Genomic DNA, 23,937 nt, shown 5'->3' with positions numbered 1-23,937 from the left:
CAAAGAGAGTGCTGTTGCAAGAAAAATAAAAGGCCTTTTTTTGCGCCATGTTTGATAATCCTCATTGTGAACAGCTGAGGATAGTTAGTTTCTACTAATGGGCAAGTAAGAACTAATGAGGACTGGATTTAATTACCTGCTCATCCATGCCCAGCAATGAACTTGACTCTGAGTCACACTGGTGTCACTTACAAATGATTTCACAGAAATTTCAGCAGAGTTGCCCTGAATTTAGATGAGGGCAAGAAGTGAAAGACAACACTGGGCTCCTTTGGGAGAGGAGCGCTTTGGCATCACCTTGCCTTAAACAAACCTGCACTTCCTGCACAAACAATGCCTGTTATGGGAACACTCTGCAAGGGGGAAAATATATTTATCTAAGCGGAGTTTATTGAAGTGGTGTTTATGCAGTGTAATAATTGCTAGGCAGGATGGACAGCCAGATTTACATCACCGTTCCATTGGTGGTGGATGCACTCGTGGTGCTGGAGCACCCTGGTGTCAGCTGGGATAGAACTGGTTTCTCCAGCAGGCGCCGGGAGCAAAGGCTCAGCTGGAGGCGGCTGGGTGGAGCGTGAGGTCCGTGGCAAAAGCCATGTGGTGGAGCCCCTGGGAATGGTGATGCAGAGGAGATAAACACAGAAGGTGAGCTGATGTGTTCCACACTTACGGATTTTCCTTTCCGAAAGAGCAGCTGGTTTCCAGCAAGGGTGAAGTAGCGAGTTTTCCACCTCTTGATGAACTTCCAGCGGACCTGCTTCTCCTTCAGCTTGCCTTCCATCAGCGGCTGCCCGTCCTGGTTCACTTCTGTGGGGGAGATCACAGAGCAGGGGTTATCTCCACAGAGTGCTGAATATCCACAGTTTGGCTGACAGCTCTGCCTGTATTCCTCCTGACCCCAGCGCCCAGCCTTAGTCATACATTGCCTGGGAGGCCTGGCAGCTGCAGCAGGCTGCAATTCTTCCTTCAGTCCCTCGTTCATCACATACTTATCCTCAGCATCACGCCTCCCAATTGTTCCTCAGCCCTGCAAGAATTTATTACTCTGTACAACTGGAGGCCAGCACTTATGTTATCTGTATGGCTTCACGCCACGCTGCAGAGTTCAGCACAGAGTTCTGCTCCTGCTCTGCAGTGCTATGGACAGGTTATCTCGCTCCCCACTCACTGCTGTGTGCCCACCAGCATGGCTTGCCTGTGCTTCCAGCTGCACACCCACATTTTTCATAGAATCATAGAATTTCTCAGGTAGGAAAAGACCTTAAAGATCATCAAGTCCAACCCCAACCTATCCATACCACTCTAACAGCCCTCTGCTGAATCGTGTCCCTGAGCACCACATCCAAGCGGTTTTTAAGCACGTCCGGGGGTGGTGACTCAACCATGGGGCAGCCCATTGCTTAACAACCCTTTCTGTAAAGTTGTTTTCCCTGATATCCAACCTAAACCTCCCCTGAGCCTGTTGCAGCAAAATTCACTTACTTATCATCAACCAACACCACCGCCTTTCTGCTTCCCTGGGTGGCAACAGCAAAAACAGGACTTGTGCAATGCATGGGTGAGTGCCATCGGTATGGAGCGTGTGTTAAATGAAAGATCTGCCCAGGTCAGCCAGGAGGAAGAGAGGGAGACACAACAGCTTCTGCTCCCCCCAGCTGCACTGTGGTGCTCCTACAGCTGGGGCAGAAGGCGGTGACAGATGCAGCAGGTTTAGATCAGGAATGTGGTTTTTTTCCCCAGCACTGTTTACATTGGCAGTAACACACGCTTTGGGGGTCTTCAGTGTGTACTGCTTCAATTTCCTCATGAAAGACTGTAAATATTTCCGTCTCTGGAAGGAGATACACTGAATGAAAATGGGGTGGCCAAGTTTTAGACACAATAGGGAACCGTGCCGGTGATTCCTGTGATAAAGAGAGGTCATTCTGCACTCCTCGCAGCCCCACACCTCCATCATTCCCATCATTTGCCATTCACGTGAGCAGCCTCTTGGTGGAAAGAATCTTTTTTCTGAATGAACACTCTAAATGACTCATTACGTGCACAGTAACTTTCAGACCTTGATGTCATCTGGATGGAGCTATAGAAAGATTTGATATGGAAAGACAGTTGCTCAATCAGTTGCTCAATCAGCAACTTAGGCTTTGTGAAGCAGTACTGATTCCAGGGCAGTAGGAATATGTTTTAAGCCAAACTAAGAAGCTTTAAGGCACAAAACGTTTGGGCACTGAGATGGTTGGTGGTCAGGAAAGCAACATGGGAAAGGAAGTTAACGTGCAATTTTGGCCTAAACTGGATTTTCATGGCCAAAGTCTTTCACAAACGGGATTTACTGGAGAAATGCTGGTCTGTCTTTAAGCACTCGGGGCTGGAACCAATGATAACAGAGCGCTTCTCGCCTACATCCACTAAGAGGTCCATGGGGAATTCTGATGTCAGCTTCCAAAGTTGTGATAATGAAGCAGATGCCAGTATGTCTGAGGGTCTGATTAGAAGAAAAAGATTCATGAAAGATAAGAATGAAGCTCTTTTCCAATCTTTTTTTCTAAGTCCTTTTTGCTTGTTTTGATTGCAGTTAACTTCACAGAGAGGCAGAATAATTCAGCTGGAAGGGAGCTCGAGGGGTTGGTCATCCCACCTCCTGCTCAGAGCAAGGTTGGCTCTGGGGTCAGGCCAGGCTGCTCAAAGATTTAATGATTTGGGATGTGAAAATCTCAGCGACACTTCCAGTCAAGCTGCCCCAATGACTGACCATCCCTGCAGTGGGAAAACTTCCCTTTGCAGCTGATCTGAACTTCCCCAAAGCTCCCAGGGCTGCCCACCCCAGTCCTTACTGGGATTTTACTTGGCCACCATTGAATGCACGGTGTGTGCAAAGTAGGAATCCATGCATGGGGCCGTGCAGGCACAGGGCATCGGGAGTGGACCCACACTGCCCCAGGAAGGCAGAGAATCACTGTGAACTCTTGCCAGAACCAAGCTCAGTTCCTGCTGACCCGTGGCTTACCACACAGAGCATCGTTATGTGGAAGAAGCATCCGCATTTTTAATGCAGTTAGAAGGATTAAAAAAGTGCCATCAGCTGGCAGGTGGAACGTGCACTTTCTCTATACACATACTAATCACCAGAATATCGTGTCCAGTTTTGATTTGCTCAGCTCTAGGCAAACTGAGAAGGCTCCAGAAGAGCGATACAAAAATGGCTGATCTGCTATCCGACCATTCATGTCATGGGAAACTGAGAAAGTCATTCTCTCCAGTTTCTCAAGCACAGGTCTAGATGTGACGTGATAAAGTCTACATAGAGCAATTTTCCTCAGAACAGGGAAGGGCACCTTGAGATCCAGAGCTCAGCAACAAGGCAGAAATAATCCCACATTTTAGCAGGAGGTCGATTTACCTAAGCAACAACTCCTGAGTTGTCCTTCACTTACTTTTAAAGAACAGGTTTAGGCATCTTTAGAGAAGTATGCTGGCGTGATACTGATCAAAGGGGAGAGATTTTCTCCACGTAAGCATTATTGGACTGGGTCTATACTAAATAGTACCCTAAAAATAAAAACGATGTTTTTTTTCCTACATAATATCCGTTGCTTTTTAAACAATTGCAGTGGAGGAAGACTAACTCCAAAATCAATTCAACCCCAAATAATTCCCACTGATGTAAGTGTCCACCATGATGTAAGCTGGAATTATTGTGTATTGCCTGTATCTTGTTTTCTTTGCAGAATTACAGTGCGCCAAGCTCTGAGTTGTTTGGGTACTGAACAAAAGTAACAAAAACAAAACAAAACCTGACACCCTTCCAAGATGAACTCAAGAAAAAAGCAAAGCATTAAATCTTCTGTTTGATGAAACGAAGCCATCCACAAAAATTCAGTCCCATCATGAATGATCTCAATGATAATAAGCCCCTCTTAACTTGAAAGAATGGAATGTGTGGGTGGCAGGCAGAAGATAAATGCAATTAACCTAAGGGAATATGGATTGGCTCTCCTTCATTAATCATCGCATTTGGTTCTGTTGAAAACCTGGAAAGGACACGTTGCTGAATGCCACTTTTTATGATTTTCAAGCAAGCATTACAGCGGGGATATTTCGGTTCACCAGATAATCACCACTGCTAGCAAAAGATAAATGCATCCCCAAGTTAACACGGCGTGGGCTCTTCTGAGCGAATTGCTTTTTGAAGGAGGAATTCATAAAAAGCCCTCCGTTTTACCCGAATCATTGCCCATGGGCACGATGTCTCCTCTGCAGCCCACGGGGATTACTGCGATTTCTTTGTAAGCTTCCAGAACAAGGCATGCACTGCAATTCCCTCGCAGGCTATCAAGTGGTTTTACTGAATTTTTGGTGTGCAAAGGCTTGCAAGTCAACTGTCAGCGCGGGAGGTTATGTTGAAACACAGCTCCTAAAAGCCAGCTTTTCCCAACGAGAGGCACGCAGTGCTGACTAACGCTTCTAAAGCCTTACATCCACACTTGAATGGTTATTGTTATAAAAAAACAAAAATAGAAAATGGTGCAGTTTGGTCTTCCCAGCTCTGGGACCAGCAGCAGAGCCAGCGTGCGTGGATGTGGGCAGATGAGTCGGGCTTGCAGGAATGCTTTCTCCCTCCTTGGCTCAGGGGGAGCAGGAGCAAAACAACTCAGGATGATTTAGCAGCACTTCTGGAAGAATGTGGTTGTCTAAGTAATGCTTTCAAGTGAGAAGAATGCATGTGAAATGGTCAAACTTTCTCTGCGCTGATTGCTGCCTTGGGTTCATCCACTGCATTGCTGAAGCACAACTGCATCTGCAAACAGCACCACAGAGCACAGCAAGATCCAGGCTTCAGGGCATAATCCTTCCCTAAGTCCCCAGGATAAATGGCATCTTGCAACACGGTATCGAAAAAATGTCACAAAAACCCAACATTAGCAGAAAACAAATGAAAATAATGGAAAAAGAATTTGCTTCTGAATTCCTTCTTGAAGGACTGGGTTGCTAAACAGCATTGCTGAGAGGGAGGAATGACTTTCTTGTCTTTCAAAAGTACTTGGGATTTCCAAAGGCTCTGTCCCACTGTGGAACAGGATAAAAGATGTGTCGCAGCCTTTACATTTCTATCCCACTCCAGGAGACCTTGGATCCCTTTCTTCTGTCTTATAACCCCCCCCCAATGAGCTCCGAGTGTCTCCCACTCTGGCACCACTCTTCCCATACCTCCACACCCCCATTTCAGGAACGTTTACCTGCAGGTTTTCATCCACTAAGCACTATCTTCCTCCCTCTCGTGCATCTGAGCTGTATTACCACTAAGCAGTTTCATTCACTTGGACTTCTCAGGGCATTAAAAACTGAGGAGCGAGCTCCAATAAGATTTGGTGTTTTAAACAAGATGGGCTCATTTTCCTCATGGCTTGACATCCATCTCATTCTGATGTGATGGACAAAGCACAGTAAGGCCACTGGACTGACTTACAGCTCAGAGCATGACTTCTCCTGCGATAGATGAGTCCCATATGAGAGCTACAGAAGGAGGAAGAGTGGGAAATGCCCCACGGAATGAGGACAGCTGCTCAAGCAGATAGCTGAATCAGCAAGCTATTCAAAGGCTTGGCCAAATTATTCATAGTTCTCAGCCAGAATTGTGCATGCAGTCAACTTGTGGCAAAATCGTCCAAGAAAAAGCCATCCTGAACCAGAATCTTTTACCTGGGACAAAGTTCATTTCTCCTTACCTTATTTTCTAACGTAGTTGAAGTATCAAGGCTGTTCCTAAGTGCTGCATTGCTCTTAAGATGTGCCCTACAGACACAATGATGTTAAAGGAAGTGGAGTCCCTGGACAACCTCCCTGGGATGCCCTGACAGAGGACAGAGGTCAGGTGCAATATCAGTGCTGATGGCCCCTAAGGGATGGCATATGGGATGCAGCCAGGCAGAGGCAGCCCCATTATCTGTGTGCTGCAGGATGGGCACAGAGCCCTCCCCACGCATTAGCAATCATGCACAGCTGTGGGTTTACATTCCAAATCTCACCAGGAACGCTGAGATGAATTTCATGGAGAGTTCCAATGGAAACAGACAGCATCTCTGCTACTCTGGAAAGCTAGCTTTGCTTTTGCACAACCACCACCACCAGCAGCACTCCTGCACAGTGCAGAACCACACTGCTATGCACCCCTGGCTGCAGCCCGCCAGCAGAGCACTCACCTGTTGCCTTCTCAGGGTTGTTGCACATGAAGCACTGCCAGGCTCCCGCTTCCTCGCTGTAGCCAAATAAATCAAAGAACCTCACTTCTTCCAGGTGCATCTGCACGTGGTCCAGATCCTGGGCCAATAAGGAAGAGAAACCAAACCCCCTTATGCTTCAGGACCCTGCATCACAGCAGGAGCTGACAAGTGCCCTCTCTCACTGGTCTCATGCTGAAAAACAGCCTGCCCAGGCTGTTTTTATGCCCAGGTATATTGCTGAGCAGGACATTTCTCTCTGCCATTGGCAGCACCCACTGCAACAGCTCTCTAGAAGCAAATCGTGGGGCTGAGTGCTTTCCACCTCCCTTCCACCAGAGCCCACAGCTGAGCCCCTCCTTTCCTCCAGCCCTCAGTGTTCACCAGGACCCCCAGGGCAGTGGTTCCACATGCTGGGGACCTCCTGTCTGACAGCAGGTCAGATCTGTCCATGGGTTCCCAGTGCAGCCAGAGGGAGCGGCTGCTCTTTCCCTTTTTCTGTTCTCTTTTTGTTGTTGTTGTTTATAAAGAAGAAAGTTCTGAACCCACGCCCCATAGAAGAAGCACTATAATAATAACATTTTAAAATGTCAATGTGAATGTTTCCAGAAATGAAGCAACAACAGGATGGATTTATCCTGCACAAAACACATCCAGGTACACGTGATGCTATCCTTCCACTGAGAGCAGGCAGCAAAGTGAGGGCTGGGCCAAAAAGCCAAGGTGATGCCTGACTCTATGAAAGGCCTGCAGAAAGCTCAGCTGCAGCTCCCAGAAGGAGCCAGGAGATGCTCTGTCTGAGGCCATTAAAACATGGTGTAATTTGTTGTCATTTAAAACCCACCATTTAATTTTTATAAAGATGATGACCTCACATTTAAATGGACTTCAGATAACAACAACCACAATGCTCTCTGTGCAGAAGGAGCAGGCAGGAAGGCTCAGAAAACATTCCTGCTTGTTTTCCTCAGGAGCATCACCAGTCTGCAGCACAGCCCGAAGAAAACAAGAATTCATGCAGTAGATGGGAACAAAACCCTGTGCTGCCAGGGATATGGGCTCACCCCACTGAGCAAAGGGCAGCTGTGCCATTCTCACCTTTTCTATCTGCTGGGGCAGGAAGGGCTGCGTGCCCTGCCCCAGGGCACTGCACAACACAGCACAATGTGGTTGCACTGCTCTGTCTGCATTGCTGAGGTGCTTACTGCCCCCTGAAGAGGAACTGCATGCAGCTCAGGAGCATGTCTGGCTGCTGTGCTGTGCAATGGGAGAGGTGCACAGCCTCCCCTACCATCCTCCCACCCACCTGGGGGCTGTGAGGTGGACAAAGCACATGGGGCACTGCTCCCAGTGGGTCTGTGCAGGGCACTGTGAGGATGGAGCTGAACAAGAAGCCTGGGATCCTGAGGGAAACCTTCCAACGTCTGCAATGAGCCACGTGAAAGGCAAATGCTGGGGAAATACTGAGGCAGCCATTGTCCTTTTTCACTCTGTATTCCTTGTATGCCAAAACAAGGAGCTGATTCTGGGAGATGAAGCATGGGGAAAATGACTCACTGGAGAGGAGAGATGCATCTCATCCTGCCCTCCATCATCTGGGAAACGTCAGTGACCGCACTGTGAGAACGCAGCACCTCATTCTGCTGCACAGAGGGAGAAGGCAGACAAAGAGCAGAGAAGGACAGAGCCAACAGTGGCTTAAAAATGTGAACAATTCTCCTGCAAAGCTGCTCAGCAAGAGGCACTCAGAGGGAACCAAATGTCTTCTCTGACACACCACGATGCAACACAACACACTCTGCACAGCTGCAACCAGCACAACCTTCGTACGCCTGGGTAGAGAGCAGTGAGGCAACGGAATGGAGATCTGTAGGGATGCACATCTGGAAGCACTTTACTCCCGGCACGTTTTGAGCTGCGTTGAATCAATATTTTTTGTGGCACGATTCCGTTGTCCATTTGGCTTTTGGGACAGCACTGCCCAGCAATACGGGCATTCTCACTGCAAGGCATCTGCTGCAATTCCTTGCATGCACTGGTTGGCCCAGTTCTGAATTCCGACAGCGAGGTGAAGCTGGAAATACTGCTCAGAATTTACTTTGGGATAAATCACTAGTGCAATAGCTTTTCCTGCTGGTTTGCAACACCCTTTCAAATACGCATCAAGGAAACGTCTGCATTGATTTATAATGGAGCAGAGGTCACAGCATTGGCTTTGCTGGGTGCCTGCTGGCTGCCAGCCTGCAGTGTTCCCTGCATGCTCCCACATCATCATCAGCATCCCCAGTTCTGGCACAGCCATTCAGACAGTGCTGTAACACGGGGTGGGTAGACTTGGGTAGAGAACACGGTGTTCATTCTCAGCGTATTCCAAACGTCATCAAGAGATTTCAAAACATTTTAAAGGAAAACATCCAGAAATCTGCTTTCTGTGCTATTAGAAGAGGAGCGGGATTAACAGCAGCAATTGTTTTGTCAAATCATTCGCTATTTTGGAGTCCATTGGTGACAGGAAGACTTTGGACACCAAAGCATTAGGTTTTTGGGAAGCACAGCCTGCTGGGCAGAGCGATGGCTGGGTCACACCATGAGTGTTCCCATCAGGTTTTGGCAGGGAAAGGTAAAGGAACCCTCCTTCCACCCAGCAGGCCCAGGTCCCCGTCCATGAGAGCTCCATCAAACTTCACACAGTTGCTCAACAGAAACATCACGGAACCCAAATTCAGATTCTATGTTACATGCAAAACAAAAATGGAGGAAGTAGTTGCAGCAGCACGCTGCGGGGAGCACCGCCAAAGCCATTCCCCTCTCAGGTGCATCACATCAGTCCAACAGTCCTTGGCCTCCGGATCTCTTCCCATAACCAGCATCTCCTGGAGCTCCCTCTGCCCATCCATTCCATCACAAATGATCAGCATCTCATTTTTCAGCCCCACTACTTCAGGAACTGGGAGATGCTCTTCCTGTTGGGCAGTGCCAGGAGTTCCCCAAACAGGCTGAATGCCTCTCTGACGGCAGCAGGATTGTGCAACCAACGCGCTGGGGACTGATGACATTTCGAGGCATTTTTCAGAATGGGAACACACAGGGCACTATAGCTAAGCCTCATGAAAGCACGTTCTTTTCCAAACCCTTTATTCACCCCAAACCCTTCTGTGCTCCACCAGTTCTGACCTGACCAATGACAAGGATCCAAGTTAAATGGCACTGTGCAAACAGAGACATCCCTCATGTCTCTGGATGACTCCAGCTGGGATTTCCATGCAGATAACAGCCCGGATGGGGACTCTGCCGAGCCTATGTCCAGTGGCCCATAAGCTGTGACCCACTGCTCTCACACTGCGGCAGCAGCTCCCTGCTCTGTCCAATGCAAGCTTGGGGGTTCAGATGCTGTCTCTAATAAAACTCCTGTTTTCAAACTGCCCACAACTTTTGTAAATTAATCTTATTCAGCCAAACATGTTTATGCCTCCAATGTCCTGAGAGACAGTGTTTTAAAACCGTGTTTGACAGTGCATTTCATCCCATTTCGCTGGATGGAGATGTTCGGGGATGAACAGATATTTGTTTCACAATCCTATAGCGTCCTTTTCCAAGAAGCCCGATTAACAGCTTTGAAATGGCATTCTCTGAAATCCTGGAGACAGTAAACAGCTTTGAAAGAGTAATCTTTTTAACTGGTGGGGGCAAGCAATGGTGAGTGTGCAAATGATCATCTTCATAACAGTCAAGTCTGTGTTTAAGGAGGCAAATTTCCCAGCAGCTGCGTGACTCAGAAGCAGACTTAGAATCATAGGATGACCAAGGCTGGAAAAGAGCTCTAAGATCATCCAGTCCAACCATCCACCATCCACCTATCACAATATTTCCCACTAAACCATGTCCCTCGGTACAACATCTATACATCCCTTCAACGCCTCCAGGGATGGTGACTCCACCACCTCCCTGGACTTCCTAATCTGCAGAACTTCTGATGGATGGGAAGGGAAGAAGGAAGGGAAAAGGGCTTGTTTTTCACAATGAGAGCACAGCAAACACTCGTTACAGCTATTTTAAAAGTTTTTTTTTTTCTCTCAGAGGAAAAGCATACTTACCTTTTGGTGTGGGAATGTAGACTGGATCATGGCAGTTTCAAAACTGTGCGTCCCCTTGAGCTGTGTCTTCTCCCATAGGGCCTTGAGGACTTGCACTGAACTACTCTGCATTGACAAAGGTTCAGCAAACAGGCTCTGAAAAAAAAATGTTGGAAAGTGCATTTGGAGCATTTTTGGCTCAGCCATTAACCAAGAGCATCTTGTTCCTTTTCATACCACGGCAGCCACGCAGGTAACAAGCAACTAGTTCATCTCTCTTTCAGAAGTGATGATGGATGTACATGCACAATGTTAGATGAATGCCCACAGGTTTCACCTGCTCCTGGGGCTTTGCACTGAGCTGAAAGGGCTGTCACCTCCAAGACCTCCTGCCTCAGTGGTCTGGGATGCAACCAGCTGCCTTGAAATACTCTACTGTTGCAGTGCTGGTAGTTTCTTCACCATATGAACTGCATACAAAGCCAATATTAAAAGAGTGGCTAAGAGAGCTTAGCGTTATTCCTCTACTATATCTACAACATGATCTTGTAAATAGAAAATGCATTTGCATGCTGGAGCCAAGTTAAGAGCACACAAGCAAATCCAATGTTCCGTACTTCTAATGCTGGATTGCACAACACGTGCAACCCAGCTGGATTGCTCTGCCTGAATTAGAGCTGAGAAAAAAAGTGCCTGGGGCTGCCGCTGGGCATGAGGAGCCTGCAGCCTGTTAGCTGGGGCTTAGACCAACTGAGGGGGAGTGCTGGGCACTGCACACCAATGGGGGAAACCAACCCCGAGTCTTATGGTGGTACAGCATGATTTTAATGACCGAATCCAAGAGCACCTCCTGTGTCAGGTACTCATATTCTCATTTTCTTCCTCTTGTTAATTATCACTCTTCTGTCTGACAATCAGCTCTGCACTGAAATGAGCTGCCTTCCTTCTGACCGAGAGCTGCCCAGCCAAGAAAACAGCAGTACATGAGTTTCACAACTTCCATCTGAGATGTTTGAAACACGAGACAGCTACCCATTAAAATTTCTGAAATTCAATAAAAAGCAGAGCCTTGAAATTGAGGGTCTGCTCTGGAGACCATAGAGAAAAAGTATTTCTTGCTTCTACTGCTGCGGAGTCCAAGAGAACATAGTGTGAGCAACAATCAGTGAACAGAAACACGGTGACCAGTGTGGAAATCTGCAGAAATTGTGAAATAGGCATCACAGCCATACTGCATTATTGTTTTTTCCAACCATTTCTATACTCATTTCTAGGAACAGAGGGAGGAGTGACCTGACCTGCCGACTTCACAGCATCATTCACTGTGTATCAGCTCCACATTCCGGATAAACCCTTTGCATTTCGGAGGGTGCACTAGGGTAGGGTGAATGACAGTGATCAAATCTATTTAGGTTAAAAAACAATTTAGGACCCAGTTGTTTTACAATAAGTTCATCTTGAACAGTGTACCAATTAAGAGAAATCCTTACAAACTGCAAAACCACCTCAATCTGCCATGATGTAACCTCAGAGGTGAGCAATCACTCGAGTCACAAAAGCTCACCCAGCTGATTAGGAGTGCATCCCGACAGATTAACCCCTAAAACATTGTTCCAAGCACAACATCAGAGATGTGCCCCACCATTGCCCTGCACACACCTGCTGGAAGAGGAACATGATGTGGATCCACAGTGGAGGCTGAGGGCTGAGCAGCGTGAAGCTGGATTTGCTGTAGAGGCAGTAATGGCCCTTCAGGGGACAGCTGAAGAACAGCTTTGCTACACAGCTTCTCACGGTATCTGAAAGTAAGTAGAAAGAATATGAAAGTCAGACGCATACCAGAGGTATAGCTGCCCCTAGCTGGGCACTGCCATGCCTGGGGATGGCTCTGGTGCACACAGTGCCCAGGTTAATGAATGTGAGCACGAGTGTGTGTCAGCAGAGCTGCTCCAGCTTTCTAGGTACAGGTAGGTAACCCACTGCTTGGGAACAATCCATGCATTATTTGAATTACAGTGGTAATCTTGTACCATTAAGTGAAGCCTGTTAATAGGAGAGGAGGTATGCTTATCAGCTTCCCATCTGGAATCAAACCCACCCATAGACACGGAGCTGGAGAAGAGGAAATGAATATGACTTTTATAACGGCGGTTTTCAACCATTTTCTGTTTCCTCAGTTTCCCTTCAGTTTGGGTTATAGATAGGGATGCAAAGAATAACTGTAGGAGAAAAGGGTAACGATTGGAGCAGTCAGCTTCAGGAAATGATCACCTCTTGGAGCACCACCAGCCATGCATGCACATGGCTCAGTGCAGGGCACGCATGTTGTCACACAGATGGCATGATGCTGACGGGCACTGGGCGGCTCCTGCAGCACCATCAGAACAGAGCTCAAATCTGAGTGGCAAAGGCCACATTTGGGAGCACACAGATTGGCTCAACTTCATTACTGTTCTCTGCCTTCCTAACCTAACCTAGCCTGCCTTCCTTCGCCCTTCACTGTCGGGATTATGATGCACCTGGGAGGGCGTCCCTCTGCTCAGCACCAGCACCGAGGGCTGCTCACCACTGCATGAGGTCAAGATGGTGCCACTCCTATGGCCATGGCCCCTGGCTTCTGCAGTGTGGAATAGCAAACTGCAGTGGGAGGCTGCTACCTCCAGATAAATGGCGTCTGGAGAGGTCCATGTGGCCATGAGCACATCCACCTTCCTGCTGAACTGCCCCCTGCCCTGGGGACATCTCTGCAGATCCTGTGAGCACAAGGACCATCCTGTGCCTTTGGGTCAAATCCAAGCACTCATAGCAGCTCTGCGGGATAAAATCCCTACTGGTATATCCCTGGCACAGCAGAGCAGAGCCCTGGCAGCACCCAACGCTCCATGGCCCCATCAGGGCCACAGCTGCTTCCAATCAGTGCAGAAGCACCGGGCTGTGGCGGAGGTGAGCACTGCAGGGGAGCTGTGAGCTTTTCCATCACCTCCGCTGTATGGTACCAATTACCCCTCGGCACAACGGAGTGCTTAACAACAACCAGATTCAGGACAGCTGCAACCTGCTTCTCTGCCACCTCCTCCTTTATCAGCACTCTGTCTCTAAGCCACAGAACATGTGTGCCCATGGCAGAGCACCACGGGACCAGGAGCAGAGCATGATACTGAGGGGCTGAGATGCTGTTCATTGAATTCAGCTTCAGTGCCTAAGAACTGGATGATGCATTGGGTCTCCCTGGTCTCTGCTCTTTTAAGGCAGATACTTGCCTGGCTGAAAGGCTCTTAGCCTGGAATTTACCTAATCACTTGTGAAAGCAGGTACAGTATAATTTTCAGTATAATTAATGCACTGTAGCAATCAGTTCTGCCATGAAATTACATGCGGCTAATTACGTGGTGAGAGGCTCCTATTTTGCATGTGTTGAGTTTGCTTCCTGACAACTTCATTACATCTTCTCCCATATGCATAACAGGACAGACAGTGAGCCACCACTCCCAGCGAATCTTCTGTCATCTCTGATTTACAGAGCCCTGCCAGCTGGCTCTTTCTGGACTGTGCAGTCCCAGGTCAGTTCAGTCTCCTGCATTTAGGGGCTCTGATGATCTTTGCACTCCTCCCACAGGTCTGCTTTGTCATTCAGGATTCAGACTGTAATCAATGTAGACAATCACTTAATGATGTCATCATGACATATCTGTTTTTCTTCGTAATTCTTCTTTGCTCCGTTTGCTTTCCAGCCCGCAGAGAACGTTCAGTTGCACCACATCTGGAAAATCTTCAATATCTCCCAACTCTTGGAAGCGATGCCCTTGGTACTGGTGTCCCATACCTGGCAGGGGCTCCAAACACCAATTCTGTGCCTTTCCAAAAGCACACAAGTGTCTCCTGCCCAAGGCAGCATGCCCAGGCAATGCTTTGGGGGATGGCATCCAGGTTGAGAGCTGAGGAACTCAGCAGACAGGTGGGACACCTGCACTAGAAGCACAAGCATGGTTCTGAATCCTGCTGAAGTGAACAGCACTTGGCCTGTCGTTAATTATGACTGCTCTGAACTGCCTATAGTGTGCATTCCCTCTCTTTGATATACTACATTTCCAATTCAACAAGTTCCCACATGGCCGACTGTGCGCATTTAGAAACACGTTAATATTTTCTGAACGTTTTACTTAGAAAGTGAAGCAGGTAAGTTTGAATGAGCCTTTATAGTGTGCGGGGATCATATAAGCCCATCAGCTGCCAGGTTTTTGATGGAGTGGTTTGTGTAATATCTGAAATATGAACAAAGCTGTCCCCCGTGTAAGGAGGCAGACATTTCTTTGAGCATATTTAGAATGAGTCACATAAATCTCCTGTTCTGCACATGTGCCCCTGCTCAAGGAATTTCCCCAAGAATGCTAGATGTGGATTTCCAGGAAATTACAATAGTTGGAATGAATTTTGAAATAGTCACATGCTCAGAACATATCATAATAGGTACTTCAGAAAGCAAATGGAGCAATGTATTTAAAAATATTGATTAACACAAGATTGCAGCCTTCAGCACTTCCAGCCAGATTGCTCCCTCACATGTTTCCACTGTGACTCTATGGAACAAAAGTTCCATCAATAATAATAACAATTTCAAATAGCAGACCTGACATTTTTGTCCTTCTTTAGAAATTCCTGCAGAAATATGAGCTTTAATAATAAATAGTTATGTCTCTTTTATGAGTGGAGACATGTTAACTCATTGACCATAAAAAAGTAAGCAAACAGGCAGAGAGATATGTGATGGAAATTAAAATCTGGTTTGATGTAAGAGACTTGAAATTAATTTGAGTTACTCTCTGTAATCAACACAAGCCACGAAGGGCTGGAATGCAAAGTACTCACAGGCAGCAGCAGGTGGTTTGATGCACACATCTCCTTGTGTCCCAGTAACCAACAGCTGCTCAGTGCGAGCAGGAGGCTTACAGCCCAACCTCCATCATTTTCCTTCAAGGAGCATCAAGGATGTGTTTGGCAGCACACCGCAATCCAGCCCCACCTCCATGGGCCTCACAAAAGCAGCTCTCTCACACTTCAAGACAAATATCCTCCCTTGATGAAAGCAGGAATCATTAAAGGGGTGTGGTGAAGTAGGATCCAGCCTAAACTGGAGCACCAGGACCTTATGCAGTCGCTTTCAAGCAGCATTTTTTGAGGAACGTGGTGGCCCAGCTCCGCAGCTTGTGTTGTCACAGCCCATATGCTTGTTCAGGTGTGTGCTTCTCACTGGATCATAGAATGGTTTGGGTTGGAAGGGACCTTTTAGATCATCGAGTTCTGACCCCCGCTATAGGGATGCCTCTCAGTAGACCAGGTTGCTCCCAGCCCCATCCAGCCTAGCCTTGTGTGCTTCCGGGGATGGAACATCCACAACCTCTCTGGGCAACCTGTTCCAGTGCAGCCCTGCTCCTGTTGCATTTGCTGCCCATTTGCCCAGGTCCTGCAATAACACTTGTGTTAAAGCTGCTGTAACCAGAAAGGCTCAGACCTCTTACCTTCAATAACACAATGGTCAGGGACGGGAATCCTCCTCCCCATCTCCATGACGTATGCTTTCACTTTACCCAGGTTTTCCTTCAAGTGCAGGTAGAGCTTGTCGTGGCACTCCGCAGGACCCTTCCCCAGCACCATGCTTCCTTCCTGGGCCTCTCCTCCAGCAGGTGCTGGAGAACCTTCTGATTCTGTACAATCAATACTCTGGTGTGAAACCAAGGAATTTCCCAGTTGCATTTCTTCAGCATCGACACTGAAAGGCAACTTGTCATTTTCTTGGCTGTCGTAGATCTCGGTGAAGGAGATCCCAGCTGTTACATCCCCATTCTCCTCGTCTCGCCCGCTGTCTGTGTTCACCCCCTTCATGCGGACTGCATGCAAAGCCAGGCTCTTGGACCTGGAATGCAATTAGGGAAAAGTGCTTTGGAATGGAGGTACGGCAGAGCACAGTGTGGTGAGCAGTGAGAAAGGACTCATTTGGACATTTGCTCTTCAGAGTTAGCACTGTGCAGCCAGCTCTGAGAGTTGAGCACAAGGCTAGCTTAGCCAAGGGAAAAACCTTCCACAAATACGCATTTCAAAAGCAAATGCAAGCCAGTTTTAATAAGCAAATGAAACTGAGTCCTAAACATATATCACAACATCTGCATGACATAGAAGGAGCCAATCATCCTATCTGTGAGAAACTTATAGCCCCAGCCCTGCAGCGTACGCTTTATTGATCACGTCATAAAGATGCCATCCAACAGCCATTCAGCTGCACCACGACTCAGCCTGCAGTTCTGCGTTACCCACACCTACACTCAGCACAGAACAAAGGTCTCCATTAGAACAGGAGGCTGGAAGGGAAGTGCCTGGAAGCAGGCGCAGAGCTGATGCATGTCCGTATCTTCCTTTCCACAGTCATCTGCGAACATTTTCCATCCTCCCTGCTGTTTCAGAGTGCAGAACAGATTCAATAAATAACTTGGAATTTTTTTGCCAACCTTTAAATTCATGGATATGAAGTTGGTTCAAACTCCTTACAATGCCCAGAGGTATCACAGAACCATTTCTCAATATTTGGATAACGTTTCATTATGAAATTGATATTCCTGAAAACCACTTGTGCATTTAATGGAACCATACCTGTTAAATCTCATATCCTTCCTTTCTTCTTTAGAAACCTGGCCTAAGCTGTATCTTCTCACTGAGCCAGGGGTACTGGTGTCAATATTTATTTTTTCTTCAAAAGCCTGTATTTTCTCTTGAAGTTTTTCATCTTCTTCATTTCCATTCACAACAGATTTTAAATTGCCCAGTGGCACAGGGGATACCGTGTCTGTATCATTTTCTGTCCTGGGGAAGCAGAAAGCAGAGATTTAGCTCCAGCACACTTTGCTCCTCATGATGCTGATTCTGCATTTCCACCGCTGACCCACGTCACGCGCCTGGGGAAATAATTCTGTTTCAGCACAGATTTACCTAGAGGTTGATTAATCATTTTCAGAAACATCTTCCAGATCAACATCTCTGTCAGATGGATCAGAAATACTGAACATCTCTGACAATGTTGGATTAGAAACTGCGTGTGCTGTATCTGCACAAGCAGAAAACCTCTTTTCCTGATAGTCCCACTGGGAAAAGTTTTTCAGCTGAACTTAAACCATTCCTCCAAGCTTGCTAAGCAGTGACTTCTTACATTATTTTCATAAACCAAAAGTAGAGCTAATTGCAGGGTTTATAGAGGGCTGTGGTTTTAACAATTTGACAAAAGCACATGCAGTTGGTACTAACTTAATGTACTCTGAGTAAGAAAAACATGTTTTGGAACTCAACACATGGAAAGAAATGGGATCAGGAGAAGTTCTCAATAATTCCACCCAGAGTTCTGAAACAAGCTGGTGTTGCTTCTGGTCCCCTTGGCTTCCTTCTCCACCTTAGGAGCAAACATTGCAGTGGTGCAATCCGTGAAACACGGGTATAGAAAAGCCACAAACAAGGATTTTAACACACCGTCTTCAAAGCAATTGCATCTCAGCAAGTCGTGCTCACAGCTGGGAAGCCCCTCAACAAGTCTCAAACACTGCAAATCAGCAGTTGTGGAAAGAAAGCAACTGTGAGCACTGCATCACAGAGCGCGCTGTTTGTCTCGATAAAGGCAGCTCAGGATTCCTCTCGGGGGACTCAGCAAGTTTTGTCCTGTTTGGTTTTTGATTCAGGCAATAACACATTAACACTGCAGAGCGTTTCTGAAAGAAGTATTCTAGTAAGGAACTGTACTATGACCTTTGCTAAGAAATCCTTCTGGAGACGTGGGACAGGACTGGGAGTTGGATCAGAGTCATAGAGTCATAGAATGGCCTGGGCTGGAAGAGACCTCAAGGATCACCAAGCTCCAGCCTCCCTTCCACAGGCAGGGCTGCCAACCTCCAGATCTGGTACTAGACCAGGCTGCCAAGGGCCCCATCCAACTTGGCCCTGAATACCTCAAGGTTGAACACAAACTCTCTGGGCAGCCTGTTCCCAGCACCTCACCACTCTCTCTGTAAAGAACTTCCCCCTGATATCTAACTTTAATCTCCTCTCCTTCAACTTCAAACCATCTCCCCTTGTCCTGCAGTTATCTACCCTTTCAGAGCTGACTCCCTCCTGTTTGTAGGCTCCTTTTAGGTACTGGATGCCTGCAGTGAGGTCACCCCGCAGCCAATTAGATGACTTTGTAAGGTCCCTTCCAACTCAACAAATTCTATGACTCTAAGATTTTGTTCATTTGAAAGCTGCCAGCCCAGCAGCTCTCTCAACATTGCTCTCACTGTTGCTGATGAGTGCTAAGGCAAGCTTCTTGCACATACATGTATGTATATAAAGCCCCAAGTGGGGATGGATGAGCTGATGGCTTTGTGAACGATGGAGCCAAGCCAGCAAACCGTGATGGTGGCTGGAAGTAAGAGTGGACTTTCATACCAGCACCTTTCTTCTAGTGTCAGAACAAGGGGGAATGGTCTTCAACTGAGACAGGGGAGGTTTAGGTTAGATATTAGGAGGAAGTTTTTCACCCAGAGGGTGGTGAGGCACTGGAACAGGTTGCCCAAGGAGGCTGTGGATGCCCCATCCCTGCAGGTATTCAAGGCCAGGCTGGATGTGGCTCTGGGCAGCCTGGTCTGCTGGTTGGTGACCTGCACACAGCAGGGGGTTGGACCTGGATGAGCATTGTGGTCTTTTTCAACCCAGGCCATTCTGTGATTCCATGATTCACAAATGATTCTATGATTCTTTTCCAGCGTTCTCCAGTTGAGCCCTGATGGCTTTGCAAAGGAAACACAAGAGAACGCATCCGCTAAAGAAAGACATCAACAAAGCAATATGTTAATAAATACAGAGCTCATCACCAGACCTTGCACCCCACCTTAGCACTGACCTGGCTGATACCAGGACCTCCAGCAACCACTTGCTCTCTCACACATACCAGCTCAGCACCCAGGAAGACAAAAGCACCTCAGAAGAGTGCAGCAAAGCCCCTGCCCTGTGCCCAACAGGATGCTGGCAGCCCTTCCTGCCGGCCTCCCCTTGCAGCAACAGTAAAATAAACTATTGTTTGAAATCTTGGCAAAAGGCATTCGGTACATTGCTGAGGTTGCTGGAGTGGGATCAGCTTACACCAAAGCTCGGACTGGTTTCAAGAGGGAAAGGATGCACAGACCTATCATGGGTCACAAGGAACCTTGCTTGCAAAACCCTCAGTGCTGTTGTGCTCCTCATTGTTCCATTGCTGTCAGGCTCTCTTTAGAGAACTTTAGAAAGCCATCTAACTCAGCAATCAAGAGTGATATATTAATTTAAAGAGCGTTTGTCTGGACTGTCACCAATATCAGCATCATCCATCTTGTGCTTCAAGTGGGCAGAAGAGTGCCCACAAATAAAAATTACTGAAAACACAGCGGGATGGGATGGCTTCCAGATGCAGCTCTGCTGGGAAGCAGTGTGGATGGATGGAGCACAGGTCCTGGTGATGCATTAATGCACAGCTTTCAAGGCATGGTGGGATGGCATGGGGCAGTCAGGGAGAGGCTGCAGCTCAGAACCTGCCTCCACTCATGGGGAGGAAGCTATCAGGAGCTTCCAAATATTGCCAGAAGCCAATAACCTTGCAGAAAATGAAAGGCAACTGAAAAGTAAATGAATGCTAAAACGACACCATGTGCTCGAGGAAGGAAAGGTACCTCCAGCTGCTGCTAACCTGAGCAGCACTGCTGCCATCTCTTACCCCCCAGTCCTTACCCAGAATGATGGCTTGGAAACATTAATTTTTCTTCCTACCTTTTCCTGCCTACTTTTAATTGACTGTGCTACACTTGTTGGTTGGATCTGCCCGTTAAGACTCTGTATGTGTTCTTCAAAAGCCCCTCTGAGATGGAACAACTTGCAGTAGAGCATCACATGGTTTTAATTACACTCTCTGCTAAATGCATGTAAAATTCCCAGTGTCAAACAACTCCAAGCGAGCCGTCATTCCAAAGAAATAAGTTTCTTCTTATGTAAACATACCATTCTGGAAGGAATGGTTGCAATCCAGCCACACATTTTAAAACTTTTATATTCCTTCCACAACACAACTGCTCTGGTTTGCTGCTCCTTGAAGCACTGCAGCAGAAATGGCAGCAGCACTGCAGCCAGCACAGCTTGCCATGTCAGCCTCTGGGTCGTTCCCACTGAACATCAGCACAAATCAGAAGCAGCTCTTTGTAAATCAGTGGAGGTCCTTCATTTTAGCCTGAATTTGCTGCTCAGTACTTGCTTCTGTCTGGGTTAGCTGATGCTATGCTTGATATAGGCCTGAAATGGTATTTTAATTTCCTTCCACAGCAGACACAGCTCTGCCCTGCCCTCTCATCCCCCAGCTCCACACACAGTGCAGTATTTTGCATCTGCATCCACACACACACACACACACACCAAGTAGCTTCTACTTTTCAGCAAAGCAAGTCCTTAACTAAGGGGTGTTTTATAGAGAAATGGGACAATAACACTTTAACAAAAGCCTTTTCCTGTGCTTTGGATAAATGATAGATGCAGAACATAACAAGGCATAGGAAAACCACAGCATATTAGCAAATAGCATCATTTTTCTACTGCAAATCAAATGGCCAGTCCTGGGCAGCAGGCACAATCCTTGTGCTTTGCGTGTTTCTCCCAGCCCTGCAAAACGAGTGGCTCCAGCAGGGCTCCTCTCCTCTCTCATTTCTAACCCTCCAGGATACCAATTAGTTGTTTCTCAGATGACCTCCATGTTTTGGCTCCGGCCCTACGTCTGTCTCCAAGGCTGTCCTTCATGGTTATGAGTTTTCTGACATCTGTTATGTTTTATATCACAGCATTAGTATCCCCTTTGTGCCCTCCTGACCTACATCAGTGTACACAATGCCAATGATAAGTCTCTCCCTAATTAAAAGTGACTGCTACCAGCTATCTAAGTGACACCTACATCCTTATTGCGACAACCACAGCATTGCTCCCCATGCTTTAATCTTAGGACAGAGATTTGGAGAAGCTGATTGCTACAGCAGTTGGGTACAAGTTCAGGATATTTACTCAGAGCTCTTTAAGTAAACCCATGTCACAGAGCTGTGCCAGCCATTGTTCTTCTCAGCCTCAGTGGTTATCTTCTAGAGTAAACCCAATGATAGTTGCACAGCCTGACTTCACTGGTTTATTTTTAAAGGAAGCCTTGCAGATTGCCCATGTCTGCTGATGTGGGACACGGCTTCCTTTCTGTGCTTTTGGAAATGCTCAGACTTGAACAGCTTCTTTGTTCTCCAGTGCCAATGACACAGCTGCTGCCATGTGATGTGCAGAAGCACCTGGCATTGCAGGCACCTGGGGATCATCCCTACAGCCTTAAGTTGCTTCTACAGACAGAGGTGCTGTCCATTATGTGTAAGGGTGAGCTTGCACACAGACCTATAACCAATGCAATCCAACAGCTGAATGTGCATCAACTACAACAAAACACAAGGGATAATCGAGATCAATTTGCAAATAGCAACATGACAGCTCCCAGGAGCTCCTAGTGGCTCACACAGCCCTGTCACACCCACCGGCTCTACCTGGCTGATGCTGAGCTGCTGTTCTCCAGCTGCCTGACCAGGAGCTTGGCTATGGCAGTGAAGCTGTTGCTCATGCGGTAGATGTCTCTGCTCTGGGTGCCCAAGATGCCAGAGAACATGTCAGTGAGACTCTTAATTTCCAGCAAAAGGATGTGGTGAAAAGAGTGCTCCATGTTGGCCAGCTGGTTCACCAAATACATCAGGCACTTCCTGGCTTGCTCCTGGACAACACAAGGAGATAAAAAGAAACAACTCTAAACAAACAAATGCAATGTTTGCTCATGCAAGGTAGGTTGTGTGCACGTTGGGCACACATGGGCATATGTGCATGCTGCTAATGAAAGCACTGTCATTAGGGAAGGGTGGTACCCCTCGAGGCCAAATGCAGGCACATACCATGCTGTGCTCATGTGCCCCCAGCTCAGCGGGGAGCAGACCCTGTGCTCAGGGCTGTGCTGCACAGTTCATTGCTGGTTCCATCTTGGAGTCTTCGTTGTGGCTCCACTGCATGAATGGGCATGTATCCAGGTCACTGCCTTGCCCACATTGCCCTTTGCAGCTGCAGGCACTCTAGAGCAACCAGGCAGTTACAACCAGCTCCATGCATGCCCCCAGCTGTGATGAGCACACAGCCAGCAGCCAATACCTCTTTTTCCAGTGCACAAATATGTTTCCTGACTGCGACTTCCCTTCTGGATCCACTGCTGCACGTAGCATTGCCCCCAGGACCAGCCTTTAGCAGTACTCCCAGCAAAGCTCGGCACTGCAGTGTCCTGGGTACCACTGCAGCCCCCCAGACGTGGGCTGATGGTGAGGAGTTCAAGCATCCTGTATATCACATATGTATATCACAACAGCTCTCCTTGCACTGCAGTGCAACACTCAGATGAGACTAACACTGCAGCAAAGAGGAGTTTAACATGAGATTTCATCATAAGATCTCACCACTGGTGGTGAGCTTCTGCCTGGCAGCCCTATCAGTCATGCCACACACTGCAGTCTGATATGCCCTTTGTAGGCAAAGCTCTATGGAGCAATTTACCCACAAGACCACATTCCCTGCCAACTAGAATGAAAGGGGCTGTTTCAGATCCTAATCTAAAAAAGCACAGATATTTTCTAACAAAGATACCTTATCTCCGCTTGGCAAGTGCACACAAATCCAATTCCAACTATTTCTGTGTGCACATGTGCAAATTCTCATACTAAAACACAAGCCCTAAAGATAAAGAAATGCATGGGGGGTTTCTGTGTTTTATTATAATTGTCCTAAGCAGTTTGGGTTCCAATGTGCTGAAAACACCTAAGTGGCAGAAGCAGCAGAAGGAGAAGCCAGTAGCTCAGCAGCTCATATTGGATCCTCCAGCGGGACAGCAGGGCTTGGGTCGGGGCAAACACCTTCCAGCCCAGCAGATCCTTACAGAAACTGGGAGAAACTTTGCTATTAGAACCTGTGCCAAAATGCATGCAAAGGCACTTTAGGAAAATAAAGGCTTCTCATCTTACCAAGCATTAGCAGGTAAGGAGGGGAAGCAGCGCATCACATGCAACCTCCCTATGCTGCAGGGCAAGAGCAGTATTGCCTTGGATTTCAGAAGAAACTCCAAATTCCTCTAGAATCATGTAACAGGAGAGAAAACACTACTGAAGGTTGGCTTCCAAGCGCAGTAGGCCCATAAAAGCACATGGGAGACTTTGGCAGGACATCACCTGAGAGCTGCGAGAGACGTGTTGTGTGAAAAAAGTCAACTTGTCCCAAACTAAAGGCAAATGGCTGCCCTATGTCATGGCACAGAGGAACGGTGCAGCAGTCAAAAGCCCTTCAGCCCCATGCAGAACCAGTGCAGGTACTGTGGGGTGGGCTGGGAGCTGCGGCGGAGCCTTTTTCTCAATGGCTCAAAGGAGGCTGGCTGTTGGGTAAATATTCCCTAGCTTATTTGGAAGACATTCCTCCCTCCTAGAGATAAACACGGGCTCAATTAACATTTAAAACACATTTCTGTTTCCTAAACAAACTGCGCAGCAGACGTAACTGAAAGAGAAGTT

At 47.5% G+C, this 23,937-nt stretch overlaps 1 protein-coding gene across 1 annotated transcript in view; it reads right to left on the bottom strand.

Moving 5' to 3' along the window:
• VEPH1 (ventricular zone expressed PH domain containing 1) overlaps nucleotides 1-23,937 on the bottom strand; it is a gene marked incomplete at both ends in the record, with an annotated part of 48,246 nt that overhangs the window by 2,533 nt on the left and 21,776 nt on the right. The window contains 7 exons of the mRNA XM_079539713.1: nucleotides 671-807; nucleotides 6,201-6,318; nucleotides 10,313-10,447; nucleotides 11,951-12,090; nucleotides 15,808-16,202; nucleotides 16,934-17,143; nucleotides 21,892-22,112. Of these exons, the coding sequence (XP_079395839.1) occupies nucleotides 671-807; nucleotides 6,201-6,318; nucleotides 10,313-10,447; nucleotides 11,951-12,090; nucleotides 15,808-16,202; nucleotides 16,934-17,143; nucleotides 21,892-22,112 (1,356 nt within the window). The remainder of the gene's footprint in view (nucleotides 1-670; nucleotides 808-6,200; nucleotides 6,319-10,312; nucleotides 10,448-11,950; nucleotides 12,091-15,807; nucleotides 16,203-16,933; nucleotides 17,144-21,891; nucleotides 22,113-23,937) is intronic.

This window comes from Tetrao urogallus, assembly GCF_951394365.1.
Source record: "Tetrao urogallus genome assembly, chromosome: 9".
NCBI classification, from domain to species: domain Eukaryota; kingdom Metazoa; phylum Chordata; class Aves; order Galliformes; family Phasianidae; genus Tetrao; species Tetrao urogallus.
This window is presented reverse-complemented; position numbering and strand designations above follow the sequence as displayed.